The sequence below is a fragment of the Podarcis muralis genome, chromosome 10 (assembly GCF_964188315.1).
Source record: "Podarcis muralis chromosome 10, rPodMur119.hap1.1, whole genome shotgun sequence".
Classification (NCBI taxonomy): domain Eukaryota; kingdom Metazoa; phylum Chordata; class Lepidosauria; order Squamata; family Lacertidae; genus Podarcis; species Podarcis muralis.
Window position 1 is genome coordinate 41,056,737 of NC_135664.1, and position 15,451 is coordinate 41,072,187.

Sequence of the window (15,451 nt, forward strand, 5' to 3'; positions counted from 1 at the left end):
GCCAGATGGGCAGGGAATGTATGTAATTATGTATGTATGTATGTATGTATGTATGTATAAATAAAATTATTTATTCCTCCTTGTGTTACACTCTTTCCTGTAGCTTCCAACATGTAATCTTTAGCTAGGTTCCCAGTAAATATTGACTAAAGAACATGCTGCTGTAGTTGTACAGTTAAGGAACAGCTAAACTCATGACTGATGAGAAGTTTGCCAGAAGGCATAGCTGTTATCTGTATGAATGCTTCCAGTGTTCAAGTAATATATGCTGTTTGTTTCCTGGTTTTTCTCTGGTCTCCTGATTCATATTCTGCTTTAAAACATGACATTTACACCTAAGATATTAATATTTCTCATCCTGACAGAAGAAAATTGGAAGCTTCCAAACTTCACTTTAGGGCCGTATTGGGGTGGTCACGTGAGTTCAGGAGAAGGCTAGAATCATTCTCGTAATACTAAACTGTGGTCTAGCATTGTATCTATACCGACCCATAAGCTGCCAAAGTTTTGCAATAATACTGTGTGGAGCCCTGCCTTAAGTGCAACGCTGACTCCCATAAAGAAGCTTTCAGCAGCAAGTTATAGTTAAGGTAGCTTGAAAATAATAAGTTCATATTTGATAAAATGATGTATACTCATATTTTGCTTCTGTATTTGATTTTTCAGAACAAGATAGCTTGGCCAATCAACAATGCAACTTTGCTGAGCCACTCTGATTTGGTGTCAGTTTATGCCACTGTGGTTTTGAACAAGATTGTTTTGTTTTTGGGAACAAGAAATGGACAGTTGCTGAAAGTACGTGGCTTATGGTTTGTTTCATGGTTTAACTGATGAATCATTGTTGTTGCATTAGTTGATAGAAGCTTCTTGGCATTTTGCATGTAAAAGTGCTAAATAGTTGCTATATTGGCAAATACAGTCCTACCTTGGTTTTTGAACAGCTTAGTTCTCGAACTTTTTGACTCCTGAACATTGTAAACCCGAAAGTGACTGTTCCAGTTTGCAAACTATTTTTGGAAGCCGAACTTCCAATGGGGCTTCCACAGCTTCTGACTGGCTGCAGGAGCTGTGCTTTGGTTTTCCAACATTTTGGAAGTTGAACGGACTTCTGGAACAGATTCTGTTCGACTTCCAAGGTACGACTGTAACTTCTCTTCTTGTATAATATTTGAAAGATGGTTCCTTTCTCCCAAAATCCAGTGGCTTTCTACGTAATTAAACAATGCCTTCTCCCCAACAAAAATATGTGTTGGCCTTTATTCAACATTTCGTTGGATTGGTTTTCAGTGAGATAACTTAAATAATGTAATTTCAAAATAAGTTTTTAGGCTGTTTACTTTGTCTAGCTTTTTGAAAAGCTTTTATTGCTGTCATCTTACACTGTTTTATTGTATGTATTTATTGATTGCTTATTAGCCTAAATAGGGCTAATATAGCTATACAAAGCAGCTGAGGAGCCAAACATGTGAGGAGAAATGGAGGCATGCAGTCCAGACATTCTGCTTCCAACACATTACCTGTACACAGTTGAGACCACTCCGTGGTCTCGGTATTTGTAAAGAATAGCTGACCAAATCGAAAACATACAAATCCTGATCATTAGTCACTGAATGTGCATTCAAAATAGGTCCTTGTATCTTTCTTGAGATAAAAGTGAAAGAACATGTCCTCTTTCCAGGTCAGAGTATTTGTTAGATTATCCATGCAGTTTGCTTCTTATCTGTTCATTTGAGGTTCTCCTTGCACAGTGGGACTTCTGCTTCCACCTCCTCCACCCAAACATGTTGTTCCCCTCCACCAAAAAAAAAAAATCTGTTCCAAATAGCTGATGATGGGGAGGAATAGAGGAACCATAGTGTATTCAAATAGGGCAGATAAATTTGCCCATGATAACATGATAGTGGTTCTTTTTGTTTCCTGTGCTTTTAGGTTATTCTTGATGAAAACATGAAAGCAAATTGCCCAGACATTTTATATGAAATTGAAGAAGAAACACCAGTTTTTCACAAACTTGAACTTGACCCTGTGAATAAAGATTACATCTATCTACCATCTGGTAACAAGGTGAGCTAAGAGCAGCCGTCAGCACAAATAGTTGGCTTTCAGTCATCTGGCAAAATCCTTGTTAACTGAAGTCCAGCAACCTACTTTACTTTTGGGTTGTAGAACAGGACCCTGAATATGAGTAGGTGTGATTTCTAGTCAACAGAGATTCTAAACTATGCAACTGACTTGATTAGTTCTGTGTAACTTTAGAGATTAGCTATCGCATCATTTTCTTAGTGTTTGCAGTTGCGTAACAGACTTACATTGTCTTGAGTAGTGCATTGTCGTGAGTGCAGAGACTTTTCAGAACTGAGTTGATGGAAACAAGAGAAAACTTGTTGATGGCATCAAAGTGCACACCTTCATATGATCTCTCTCTCAGCATCTCTCATTTATCCATTGAATTCAGGAAGCACCGGTAAGCCTTTGTGAGGAATGTTTGGATGGATGATGAGTAATCACCACACATGAGATTTCCTTATTACGAGAGAAATCCTTTCAGTCTCTGTTCAGATTAGGGCATTAATGCATACATGGCTCACTGTTGCATGTGCTTGTTCGGGCACTTTTATCCACACAGGTACTTTCAGTCTTACAGCTCCGAAAACCATCTCCTTTCTTGTGCACATTAGTGGGTGGTACTTGTTAGGATGCATGTAGGTGTACTATGTAGTGTTGTCTCCTTCCCTCAAATATTATTACAGTGGTGCCTCGCAAGACGAAAAGAATCCGTTCCGCGATTCTCTTCGTCTAGCGGTTTTTTCGTCTTGCGAAGCAACCCCATTAGCGGCTAAGCGGATTAGCGCTATTAGCGGTTTAGCGGCTATTAAAGGTTTAGCGGCTTAGCTGCTAAAAGGCTATTAGCGGATTAGTGGCTTAGAAAAAGGGGGGAAGCGGGAGGGGGGGAATGGCGAGACTTGCAAGACATTTTCGTCTTGCGAAGCAAGCCCATAGGGAAATTCGTCTTGCGAAGCGCATCGCAAACGGAAAACCCTTTCGTCTAGCGGGTTTTCCGTCTTGCGAGGCATTCGTCTTGCGGGGCACCACTGTACTTTCCTGAGGTCCATTGTGGATATGTGTGCAGTTATTTGCTTGCCTGTGTATGCACTTGTTTATTTTTTTTAAAGTACAAATCTGGAATATAGGTTTTTTCAGAATTGCGCGAAAGTACAGAATTGTACTTTTAAAAAGTAAAGCCAGATAAGATTAGGAATCATTCATATGAAATACTCCTACTTCCTGTTCTACCTTTTCCTTTGCCATCTACGTGCAAGGGCAATTTATATATTTTAACATAGCTGCTCTGTGAAAAACAGCTGGGTTAAAAATAAAAATGCCATGAACATGTCTTTGGGACTGATGGAAACAAAATGGAAGAAGTAAACGCGGCAATAGAAACCATCTAGTGAAATGTCATCACATGTTAAAAGCAATGACGCTTCCCACATGATAAGCTTCAGAGGATCCACATTTTTGTATTGCATTTTCTTCTCCTATTAGATTATCCACAGATTGGCAAATATTATGTCGCCACCAGCTGTCTCCTCATAGTCAAGAAGAGTGATTGGTTGAAAAGAGCAAAGGACTACCCAGGTGTAGCACCCTCCTCAGGAGAAGGATTCTGCAGAGATGTCTTGAGAGGCTGCAGCTGTGCCTAGGGTGGGATTCTGGTGCCTCTGGTTTAGGAGCCTCAGTGCAAGGCTGAGAGAACTGCTGGAACAATGGCTTGCTAACTAACACTGTTTCTTGTATCTGATCCTGACCGTCTGCTTACCTGGTCCTTGGATTGCCCCTCAACTCTGTTAAAATCACTGCTTGTTTGGAATTGGACCTTGGATTGGCTATGGAATTTGCAGCTTTGGGTCTGCAATAGCCATAGTTATCTGGAAGGCTACTTGCAGCCTGGAACCCAGCTAGAACAAGACAGAAAATAAACTTAATTTAGCAAGGGGAGGTGCAGGCTGCCACTTGGATGAGGAGGACGCTGTATGTACACTGCACAAGTGAGAGACAGAGAGAAGCAGCTTCAAATCCACATTAAACTCCAGAGTGGAAGAGCCCACAATGGCACTGCCAAGAACACACTTTAGCATCAATGACTTGCAGCAGGATTTAATAGGATTAATAGTGGAGTGCAGTTGCCCGTAGCAATCTCCAGCCAGGCAGAAATGGTTATGAGAGACCACACTCCTTCCAGACCAAAAACCACGTTAACAGGTGTGCAGAAAGTCGGTGGTTTTAAAGTGCTGAAGGGCAACCACACATTCAGCAGCCTTTCCTAGAAACGGAAGTTTAGAGGCAAAGGCTGTAACAGGCAGGGAATCTGCATGCAAATTATTTTTGAAGTCATATGCCACCCTGTTGGCTCTGAATTTAAGTACAAGTGAGCACAGCTGGCAAAGGTCTTGTCACAGGTCCAGTTTGCAAATGATCTCTTCCTATACACCCCCAAATTAGCAAAGTGGTGTGATGGATCCATAGAAGGTTAACTTGAAGTGACATGAACAGCAGAAGGTTGTTGCAATATTGTAAGAAACTACTTTGAATTCCTTTTTTTCCTTTAAGTTACTGATTTGCTTTTCTTTCTATTTCCTGGGTTTATGGAAATTATTTTACGTTTTTGAAAATGTTTACTAGAAACATGCAAGAGTGATTTTTTCTCCCGTTCTATTTTAGATCTGGAGAACAAAGGTTGCCAATTGTAGCAAGTATATTTCCTGTAAAGAATGTTTAACTGCCATGGACCCCCACTGTGGATGGTGTTATTCATATAACAAGTATGTGTTTTTGCTTCTTAGGCTCATATGAATAAATGCTTCATTATTGGTATTTTTTCATTCTTGATACCTTGAGGCTGTATCCACAGTTGTTTTTCAAAGCCATCTTGGATCAGTTTTAAGTCTGCAGTGACTCTTCCTATAACGACACTTACTAATAATATTAATGTAAAGGCAACTCAGGCTTCTCTCTTAACCTTCCCGGGATGTTTGTGTTAGTATTCTAACTGGGCTAAGACAGAATCCTGGTGCCAAATAACTTTGAAATTCTAAAACAACAAGAAGACCATAACAATTATTTATTTGCTTTAAAATTATCTTTTTATAAAGTTTGAGCAAAAAAGAGTGATAAGACACAATAGTGACAAGCCAGTAGCCAAGCAGTAAATAAGAAATTAGTGTTTTAGCAATTAAAGCTAGCATGCAGTAAGACTCTTCTTAAAAGGACATCTATAATTGTGGTTATAATTATAGTTAGCAGGAAGGAGTTAATTTGGATAGTTGCGTTAAACTCGCATACCCTATTTTTAATTTGAAATTTGAGAAAGACCGTAATGATTTATTCTCATAAGATTGAAAAAGTCAGAGTGGTCCCAAGGAAAATAATGTAAATAAATGTTCTTTAACACCGACTCTCCAAAACTCATATCTACTCTTGGATATGTGGCTTCGAGGGACAATGGCATCACAAGCCATGAGAAAGAATCAATGGGTGTGACTGGTTTTTTATGGTTTTAAAGACAGAAATGAAGGAACAATAAAGTGAGAAAATCTGATTAGGTTAATCAGTTCTATCTCCCAGAAATTTGCATAGTTAGCCAACAGGGTGGAACAAATTGATTGAAAGGAAATGATGGAATAGATGTTCATTGTTTGATGTATCTTTTTTAAAGCTAAATATCTGGAACATGATTTCTCAGCCTATTAAGAGCTGAGAAGGCACTTTAGAAATGTCCAGTCAAGGTGGCCACAGTTTGGCTAGGAGATACAAATAATGCAGATTTTTATATATAATTGAAAAACATTTCTCTATTTCTCTCATGCATATATTTGGATTTTTCTTCAGCTGCACTTTAAAAGGCGAATGCCCAGTTTCAAATAACATAATGAACTGGACAAGCATTCCATATGGAACAGATAAATGCCTGAAAATCTACACATCTAAGCATTACAGAGGTGAGGTATGTTAAACATCATTTTCATTTCATTTATAGTATAACTGCACTACTTAATACATCGTTTTTACAAATGAGAGAATTTAACTTGGCAGTGCTGAGCTCTCTCTGTACTCTGGTCTGACTGAAACATAATAGTCCAATCCTATGCTGCTTATACCTTTCTCCTGGTGTAACAATGGGGTTCTTTGTGGGCAAACCTGGGTAAACAAAGCCCTATTTATTTTTATGTACACAAAAGCATGTATCTGGCCCAGGCTTCCATGTTTGACATTCTCTGCAAACCATCTCTATAGACAAGCAGTTCATCTTACTTAATGAATCCAATGTATTTGGCATACTGGCAGAATCCCAGCCTCCCATACTTGCAGATCACACTGTGTCAGTTTACATGCACCCAGCAGGATTGGGACCCCTAACCGAACTTCCTTGGGTGGCTCCAGTTGTTTGGTGCCTTGCACAACAGGAAAGGCCAAGCTGTGAAGGTGCAGGTGACGCCTTGTTAGAGCAATGGTGATGTCTTCTGATGCTCCCCGCTTTCTGCTTGGAATGGTTTTAGATCATGTTGCTATAATGTGAAGAGGTTAATGGTTCCCTCATGCTGGATATGGATTCCTGTAACCATGCTCTACCTCTGAGGGGTGGCACTGATGTGGAAAGAATACGGACATACTTTAAAACAAGTTTTGTTAATCTCTTGAAGTTCTCTCACATGTCCGGGTGGACAGTCTGCCTGAATCATTGATCACTGCAGTGTGTAGGGAAAGTAGAGAGAAGCCAGGTTCACCCAGTGGGACAAAAAAGAAACACACGCTATTCTGGCTTCTGTTGGTAGTATTATTCTCCCATAACGTTGGCTCTTCAGCATCCTTGTGGGTGACAAAGTGAGAGCCAGCCTTGAGCTTGATGCTGTTTTCCCTCCCGCCTCTGAAACTATTTCTCTCTTCTCTTTCTGTTCTTAGTCATCATTTAGACATACTGATATAGTTTATGGTTAATGCAAACCAGGAATCTTCCTGACCATATATTGCAGCTAAGGTTTGAAGCAGATTTACAAACACTGGTTGGTATGAATTCTGGTTTGCTAAAACATGGTCTACATGTGTAACAAATGATCATCATTCTAGGGAAAGAAGGAAGTGGGAAAATTGTTCTGTATAAATCTCATGGCTTCCTAGTAGGAATCATTGGGTGCGGTGAATGGAGTTGTGCAGATTGCAGCAGCTCCTGCTATTCAGCCAATTAGAAGTTGGCGGTATATTTTCAATTGTTTCTTGCCATTCACTTTTTATCTCATCTTTAAGTAGCCTATCAACATTTACCCTGAGAGTTTAACTCTGATTCTCTTGGAAGTTCCTCCAGACTATCATCTAAGAGGTTAAGAAAACTTATCAATTTTCTCATTCCTTTAGATTTCTGTAACTGCAGTTGGAAATTCTGAAGGGCCATTCACTTGCAAAGTGATAGATGTGAATACCAAAAAAGTTCTTTGTGAGAATGTGAAGGAAGACGTCATGAACTGCTCTTGTCACCTTAAGGCGGCTGATCTAGTCGGAAAAGGCAAGTTTTCTTCATATTTTACCTACAACACCAGGCATGTTTTGTTGTATGGAATCTGTGAGGATATATGTGGCCTGATTTTTCATTACTGTGCTTGGGCGGAGGGAGGATAAAGCCACGTTGGTTCTGAAAGAGGAAGCTTTGAAAATGTGTTATGGATTGCTGTGGTTGGATGTTGGAGAAAGGAAGAGAGGTTGGCTGTTGTTTGTGGTTAGTGTAAGCCTGGCTACTATTTTATCATGTCACACTCGTCAGTCTTTTCTTGTGTGTGCAAGATTGGGGAAGATGGTCTTAATTGTCTGGCACCAAGATGAAGGCCACTTCCTGAAAACAGCCCTGAATCTCAAATCTTGTGTTGACAAGATTAGAGCATTTGTGTGTACGTATTCAACTATTTAAACCACATTAGGAAAAAGTTGCTATAGAAGACTGAAGACTAATTGTCATGCAAGAGAAACGTGACCCATGTTATCTGCTCTTTGGAAACTCCACTGAAAAGAGCAGCATAAACAGAATAAATAATTAAGTAATACAATTATCTGTGGCATAACCTCTTCATTTATGTGGGCTCTATGCATGGGTATCTGCAGGAAGATAAAGGGGATAGCGTGTTCACCCAATAAGCCTTAATCAACATATTCCTGGCTTTCATTTTTAAAAAGTAAAAACGTAGTAAGTTTCTGGCATTTTAGAATTTGACGGACGAGTTAGACTGTGCAGGCACTATTCTCCTCATTTGTTTGTGAAAACCTTACCTGCTCCTACAGACATTTTTTATATGATTTGGCATTCCTTTATGACATATTCAGCAGAAAAAATATTTTCAAGATGTCCCTTGTCACTAGCATGGCAAATGTGGAACTATAGTTGATGATCTGATGAAGTTGATAGCCTTTAATTGGACTTTGTTATTTTAACTTATGTACAACTACTCAGTCCACATGCCTATTTTATACAGTGGTACCTCGGGTTACATACACTTCAGGTTACATATGCTTCAGGTTACAGACTCCGCTAACCCAGAAATAGTGCTTCAGGATGAGAACAGAAATCTGGCTCCGGCGGCATAGCAGCAGCAGGAGGCCCCGTTAGCTAAAGTGGTGCTTCAGGATTAGAACAGTTTCAGGTTAAGTACGGACCTCCGGAACGAATTAAGTACTTAACCCAAGGTACCACTGTAGTTTTGTTTTTCATGTTTTAATTTTCATCTGGTGTTATAGTTGTTCTCTCTATTTTATACACATTATAAAATGAAATAATAATCACAAACTTTACAAAGAAGAAAAAAGAAATACTAGCCAATCAGTGGCGGAGCTTCATGCTCCAGCACTGGGGGGCGGAGAGCAGGCAGGGGCGTGGCGCACCGCTTACAGGGACGTGGTGCCCAGCGTGGGGGGGGGGGGCAGCCGCAATGGCACCCTACTGGGATTGCGCTGCTGGGGGCAGTGTGCTCCCCCCGCACTCCTCTTCCTCCGCCAGTGTAGCCAATGAAATTTAAGGAAGGAGACCTAACCAATTAGTCAAAGGGAAGGCAAGAGAAGGCAAAACTCTTGATTTATTGTTAAGCTTCTTCTGTTGGTCTTCCCTGGTAAATAAGTGATTGCTGCTACATAGAAAACAATTTGATTGTACAATATTTTAAGGTAGCTGTGTTTTGGGACAAGTGTGCCAGCCCAAGAACAAAGATAACAGCAAAGAAGGAGTTCATGGTTTTTCTATCACAAATATAATAATAAAATAACATTTTATATGAAGTGAGTTTGTAAATATTTTAAAAATTACTCTGCTAATGCCAGCGCTGATAAAATCAATCAATGTTAATAGCTATATTGCAGGGGGCAGGACTATGGTTGAGATAGTATGGGGTACACCAGCCCTACAAAGCAGCTCAGACTTGTTACACCCATTTTGTTGAAAGGAGGGAGGAGGCTGTGTTTTTTAAGTTGTGAGTGGACTGTGAAACTGATTGTAGGAGGAGTACAATTAAAAGCTAGAGGCGGTGAAGGCAGCTAGGCATAGAACTAAGACTTTCAGCAGTGAGTGGAAGGAAGTACCCTGGATGCCATGTTTACTCATTGAGAAACAACAGGGGGGTAGACCTGACATATAGGTTGCTCAGGGACCAGATATAACTAGGCATTGCCATTGCAGAGTCACCAGCGCTGCCAGAAATTGTTGACCTGTTCTCTGATGCTAGTTATGTTTGTCTATTTATTTGGAGTATTTTCTTTTCCATCCTTGGAAAAATTCCTGGGGACTCTCTTGTGTCTACTTTAAAATCAATTGTATCTAAATAACTAATTATATATCTGCTTGTACCCAATATATAAAATTGTTTTCTTTTTCTTTCCAGTTGCTCAAGTACTCCTCATCTCTGGTTCACAGACTTTATCAGAAATATTTAAATATGACTGCTCATTAGAGAAAACGTAAGAGATGTTTACATATCTTTTTTGTGGGTTGTGGAACAGCTTCCTTAGGGGGCTTTCACATTAGATGTTTCCTCTTGAATTGTCACTCTTCGTTCTTTGTACTGTTACAAGACATCTACACAGTGTCATCATAAATGTGTTATCTTGTATTCTCCCCATGGTACTTTCACCTCTTTTGAAACTTTTTTGGGGGATAATCACTTGTTTTTGGGAAGGAACAGAACATAGTTCAATATCTGTAGATGCAGTGCTAAGTTGAAATACTCTTCTGTCTTTTTGAAGGAATATGGTTGTAGATCAGTGATAGAGTACACCCTTTGCATGCAGAAGCTCTCAGCTTCAGTCCCTTACATCTCTAGGTAGGGCTTGGAAAAATCCTTTTTGAAACCCTGGAAACCCATTGCCAATCAGTGTAGGACCAACCTTCCCCGCCAGATGTTTTGGTCTACATCTTGTGTGATGACCACAGGCCATATTGAATGTGGCAGCTGGAGCTGAGCATCTGCACAACACCAGATTGGAGAAGACAGGTGCAAACAATGTCGGTGGTGATCATTCAGGCAGCTGAGCCTATTCACAGGTCTCTACTTTTCAGTACATAGACCGTGCCATTTTTAGTAATGTTATTTTTAAAAAAAGTCAGAATAACATCTTCACCCATATTTTAAATCTATATTTGTGTAATTATACTATGTAATTAAACTACGTAGTGCAAAATGTTAAATAAATTAAAAAGGATCTCACTGCATTTCTGGTTGGTGCCATTGCAGTTAGCTTAAAAATTATTAGCACAGTAGCAGCTAAGGAAGGGGGAGCTCTTTTTGGTAAACATGAAAACCTGTGTGTGTGTGTGTGTGTTTTGAACATAAACATCCTGATAAAAGGTTATGCCACCTACCCACCTACATAGCTGTATATGACACACCAAAGTATGGATTATGTATAACAGGATGTACATTTTTTGTAAAGTGTGAGACTACCTGAAGAGTCTTGCCATTCTGCATGTAGGGTAGAGGAAGTGCAATCTTTATATAACACTTGTCAATCTGGAAGCAACCTTAGCAATGAATAAGCCTTATGGGTAGGCTTGTTGTTTCACTTGGAGCTATTATTAGCACATAGATTTATAACCGTACTTGGCCCATGATACATTATTTTGCTGAAGCATCACTTTAGATCTCGGCTCTGTTTCCCTGAACTCATAGCACTCATAGCCAACCTCCAGATAGTGATGAAAAAGAGCCATTGTGGATTCTGTTGTGCATTAACTCTATCTAAGCTACTGTGTGCTTCACACAGAAGCATATTTTCCAGAATTGAGAAGTTGGTGAGTAAGGGGGCAAGGCAGGTCCAACATGAAGGCTTATGTTTCTAATTAATTAGTGCAATAAGGCTTGCCACTCATGACTCCTTTTGTGTTAACCAAAGGGTTGTTGGAACAGCTCCAACAACAACTTCTAGCCCCAAGGCAAAACCCTTTCAACGGATTTACAGTTTTAAGTGAGATTGTAGGGATGATGGAAGTTTAAATAGCAAGGAGGAACGGACAGTGTGATTTTTTTGCGCTACCACCTTATCATAACATATGACCTTTACTTCAGATGGTATGAGCCATCTACTTTTGCCAGCAGTTGAAGCAATGCTATAGAAACAAACCGCTTCACTTGCCATGTTCAGAGGCAGCATGGCACTGAATTCAGTCACTTAAAATCAACAGCAAAGGAGGACTGTTGCCTCCATGCAATGATTTTGGGCTTTCCAGGGGCATTTGGTTGGTTGCTTTGGGAGGCAGAATGCAATGGTCTTTTAATCTAATCCAGCAGGAGTATCATTATGGAGCATTGCTTTCCCATGCCTAATATGACAAAGGTGCCCTTGAAGTTCTCCTGCTGATCCAAATTGACTTTACATGTTACAATTAAATTTCCAAGTTTTCAGCAGGCAGTGTAATATCTGAATTGTAGAGGACCAGTGTTCTGAGTTACTGAGGCCACTATATGAAAAGCCTTAGCTTGAGTAGAGCTAAATAAATATTTATGACATGTAAGCCCCCTGAGTAAGATCTAGGATTATATACTGACACACCTTCTCTGCTGGATCTCACCAGTCCCTGCAGTTGTGTAAACTATTATTTTATATTTCTAGATGTTCAGAATGTGTGTCTCGTGCTGGTTGCACCTGGTCTACTAGAGAGAACAAATGTGTCTCCTCTACCATGACTTGTACACAAAAGGTAATTTTTCTGGCTTGTATTGAATTTAAATCGCTATATGGAAAGCTTTTTATCTGACGAATGGTGTTTTTTTTAAAAAAATATTCTAAGGAAGTGCTTTCGATTTTTTCAGGTTGACTGTGATTCAGTTACTACCAGTGCTTCAGATGGGAAAGATACTTCACAGAGACCAGAGGTCAGCAGATATTCTGAAACTGATAAGTTATAGCACAATTGATTGGGGGGGGGGGGGGATTCACCCATGTGTTAACACCATCTCCACCTTTTCCTATAATGTATCCAGCTCACTGTCAATCATATGCTGTTTTCACTGATGGCAAGTGTGAAGGAGGCAGAAGACTAAAAGGACATGGTGGAAAATAAGGGGAAGCATTACAGGGTGATGGTTGGCAATTGGACATACTAATCAGTACAGGACCTTTATGAACTCCTGTAGACCTTTCCCAAGTCCAAGCTCAGGAGAATTCCACTGGCTTCTCTAGTCTCTCTTGCTTATGCTATGAAATGCTTTGCATAACTCATAAGACTAGTAGCAGTAGCAACAATGCTAGTAAAATACCATGGGATGTTTGTGTTGCCTTCGCTTTCCACTGCTGAAATATAGATAGTTGAGATTTGTGTGTGTGTGTTTCACATTTTCTGCTTTTACCCTTTGTACTCATGGGAATTTGTGCTATAATGAATAACAATGCTGTGTTTGGGTCAGATACCACGACACTATAAGAAATCAGTAGTTGTCATTTAATATAATTAGTGGAAGGATTTCATTTCACAGAGGTACCCTCTGGGTTGAATTCTAATCCTGTTGGATCACTTTTCTCCAAATCTAGCTAGCAAATGGCTTGATCAAGCTTAAAAAACAATAATACAGAGCTGAATACCGTACATACATACTGCTGCAATTATCTGCTGTATGTGTTGTCCTCTTCAGTGATTTGGGATGATATATACTTAGGAACAAAAAACAGTCAAAATGTAGTTTTGATTTTCTGTGTAACTGTAACTGTGTTTTCCGTTACACTTTATTGGATAGCACAGGTGTTGCCCAAAGAGCACACTGTTGTTTGAGGGATTGCAATATGCCAGTGAGTTGACTATATTATTAGTACTGAATAGTATAAATTAAGTTTTGCAATTCTTGGTTTGTGTATTTTTAGGCAATCACCATGGTTTCAATCTGACTTAAACATGTTATTATTGAAAGTATCTATTTCCTTGTTCTTTTCTACCCACCACCAAATCAGGTTTCTTTCCTGTGTTAAACTGATAAGCCATTATGCATTAGATGGTGCTGAAACTGTAGAAGCAAATGTTGTGTTGGGTGGAGTGAATTAAAACTGACCTGCTTCTTTTAAGAAATGGGGGGAACTGGAGGGTTTAATTGAACTAATCTCTGAGCTGGATGGTAAGATTTCCACCACAGGAACAAGGAAGGGGGGCTGTTGGGTATGGGAGACTCACTGAAAATAGTTTCCCTCCCTAGTTTGCTGGCTGAAGACTTATCAACTGCTTGCCTCACCCCCCCCCCTTGGTACTCCCATCATACTTCAGGTTTCTAGTGAATACGGTGGCAAATGCAGCTGGTTTTTCTAAGTGTTGCTGCCTGACCAGGCATGGCAGCAGCCAGCCAGCAAGGTAGGGGTCTCTGATTGGCCCATTTGAAGCTAGCTTTCCAGAGGGAAGTCCCACGCTGTGATCCTGCTGGCCAGGGGAATTCACAAATGGCCAGCAATCACCTGTGATCTGGTTGCTGGGGATGGTGGCAGAGAGTGAGGGGCCACAACTGCCACCTACCCGGGAAAGGGCTGAGCAGCCGTTTACTACCATACCACTTCATTTTAAGTATGATTCAGTATCTTTAGTTCTCTTTTTCTACCAAAATAACAGTGAGGTCAATGAAAATGTATCTAATCTTAATCCATAAATATCATTTTTTTTGCTTAACGTTATCACATTATTAGTATCCAAAGAACTTCCTGAAGTTTTCCCATAGGCCTGTGCATTCCCAGTAAAATTGTTTACCTTTTAAAACTCCAGATAACATTTTCCTCCCCTCTGCTGTTTAGAGCACTGTGAATTCTCAGTTTCAAACCTAAATTGTTTTGTGGAATTAGGTGGGATTTGCAGTTCAGGAAACAGAAGTCCAAAGCCATCTGTGTTCATATACAAGTATAGTCCCCTGCCTAGAGGGGCTTACAAAAGAATATTGTAATATTTAGTTTGCTGTTTTGCTAATTCTTATGAAAACCAAACATATTCAGCAGTTTTAACGTTTGTGAGAGATGCATATCAATAGACACATATCAGATTGGACTTCCTGTTGGTAGCTTTAGTTTTTCAGCAGCAAATGCAATTTAGCAGCTAACATCAAGGTTAGCTACTGTTGCTGAGTCCTTTTGAAATATAGATGAAATATTTGGATTAAAAGACTCATGGAGGAAGAAACAAAGAACCAAACTAATAATTTATAAACTTTTTGTGTCGTTCAAAAGAGGGCTCATGCAACTTAGAAACATTAATTATAGATACAGCTATGAAGTATTGTTACATTGTATCCAAGTATACCATTAAATTTGTGCTATGATTTGTGCAGTGCCTATATTATTCTCATGGTGATTTTATTGCAATGCTATTTTGTGGGTATGAGTGTTTTTGTGTTCTCATGGAAATCCGTCTTTTAGGATTTCCCACTCTGTTTAATGGAGGAATCAGAGCCTCCGTTTAATTTCTTGGGGTTGTTGTTTTTTAGTGTATGTGTGCGTACGCCCTGGGTGAATGGCAGTACTTTTGAAACTCTGTGGAATATATGTTCACAGATAGATATAGATGTGAATGTGTTTTAATAAACATTTCCAAATTATTTTTGTTCTTTGGATTTTTAGCACCAACACATAAGTAATGCTAGCTATATGCAACCCAAAGCATGCCAGTCATACACGGTCCTCTTCTTCTCTCTGGAATAAGTTCTCCTGCCCATTTTTTGCTTGCCTTAGGTGTGTTTTATCATTACACCTACATTGTCACTATCCGGGTTATTCAGATTCATGGGAACTGTGGTTGGCATTAACTATGGCACATATGTGACACTAAACCTTATAAAGGCTGACAAGGGATGAGAGGGGAAATTCATGGGTTACCAAGGCCAGCTCTTTGACCACAGTTTGTTGGGGCAATAATTTATTTTAGCTGGCTTATACAGCAGTTTATATTTCACCAAAAAAAATATCT

At 39.6% G+C, this 15,451-nt stretch overlaps 1 protein-coding gene across 1 annotated transcript in view; it reads left to right on the forward strand.

The window, feature by feature from the left end:
• PLXNC1 (plexin C1) overlaps positions 1-15,451 on the forward strand; it is a 60,274-nt gene that overhangs the window by 15,173 nt on the left and 29,650 nt on the right. The window contains exons 3-10 of the mRNA XM_028747163.2: positions 667-795; positions 1,930-2,064; positions 4,723-4,823; positions 5,890-6,004; positions 7,411-7,558; positions 9,912-9,987; positions 12,136-12,223; positions 12,336-12,398. Of these exons, the coding sequence (XP_028602996.2) occupies positions 667-795; positions 1,930-2,064; positions 4,723-4,823; positions 5,890-6,004; positions 7,411-7,558; positions 9,912-9,987; positions 12,136-12,223; positions 12,336-12,398 (855 nt within the window). The remainder of the gene's footprint in view (positions 1-666; positions 796-1,929; positions 2,065-4,722; positions 4,824-5,889; positions 6,005-7,410; positions 7,559-9,911; positions 9,988-12,135; positions 12,224-12,335; positions 12,399-15,451) is intronic.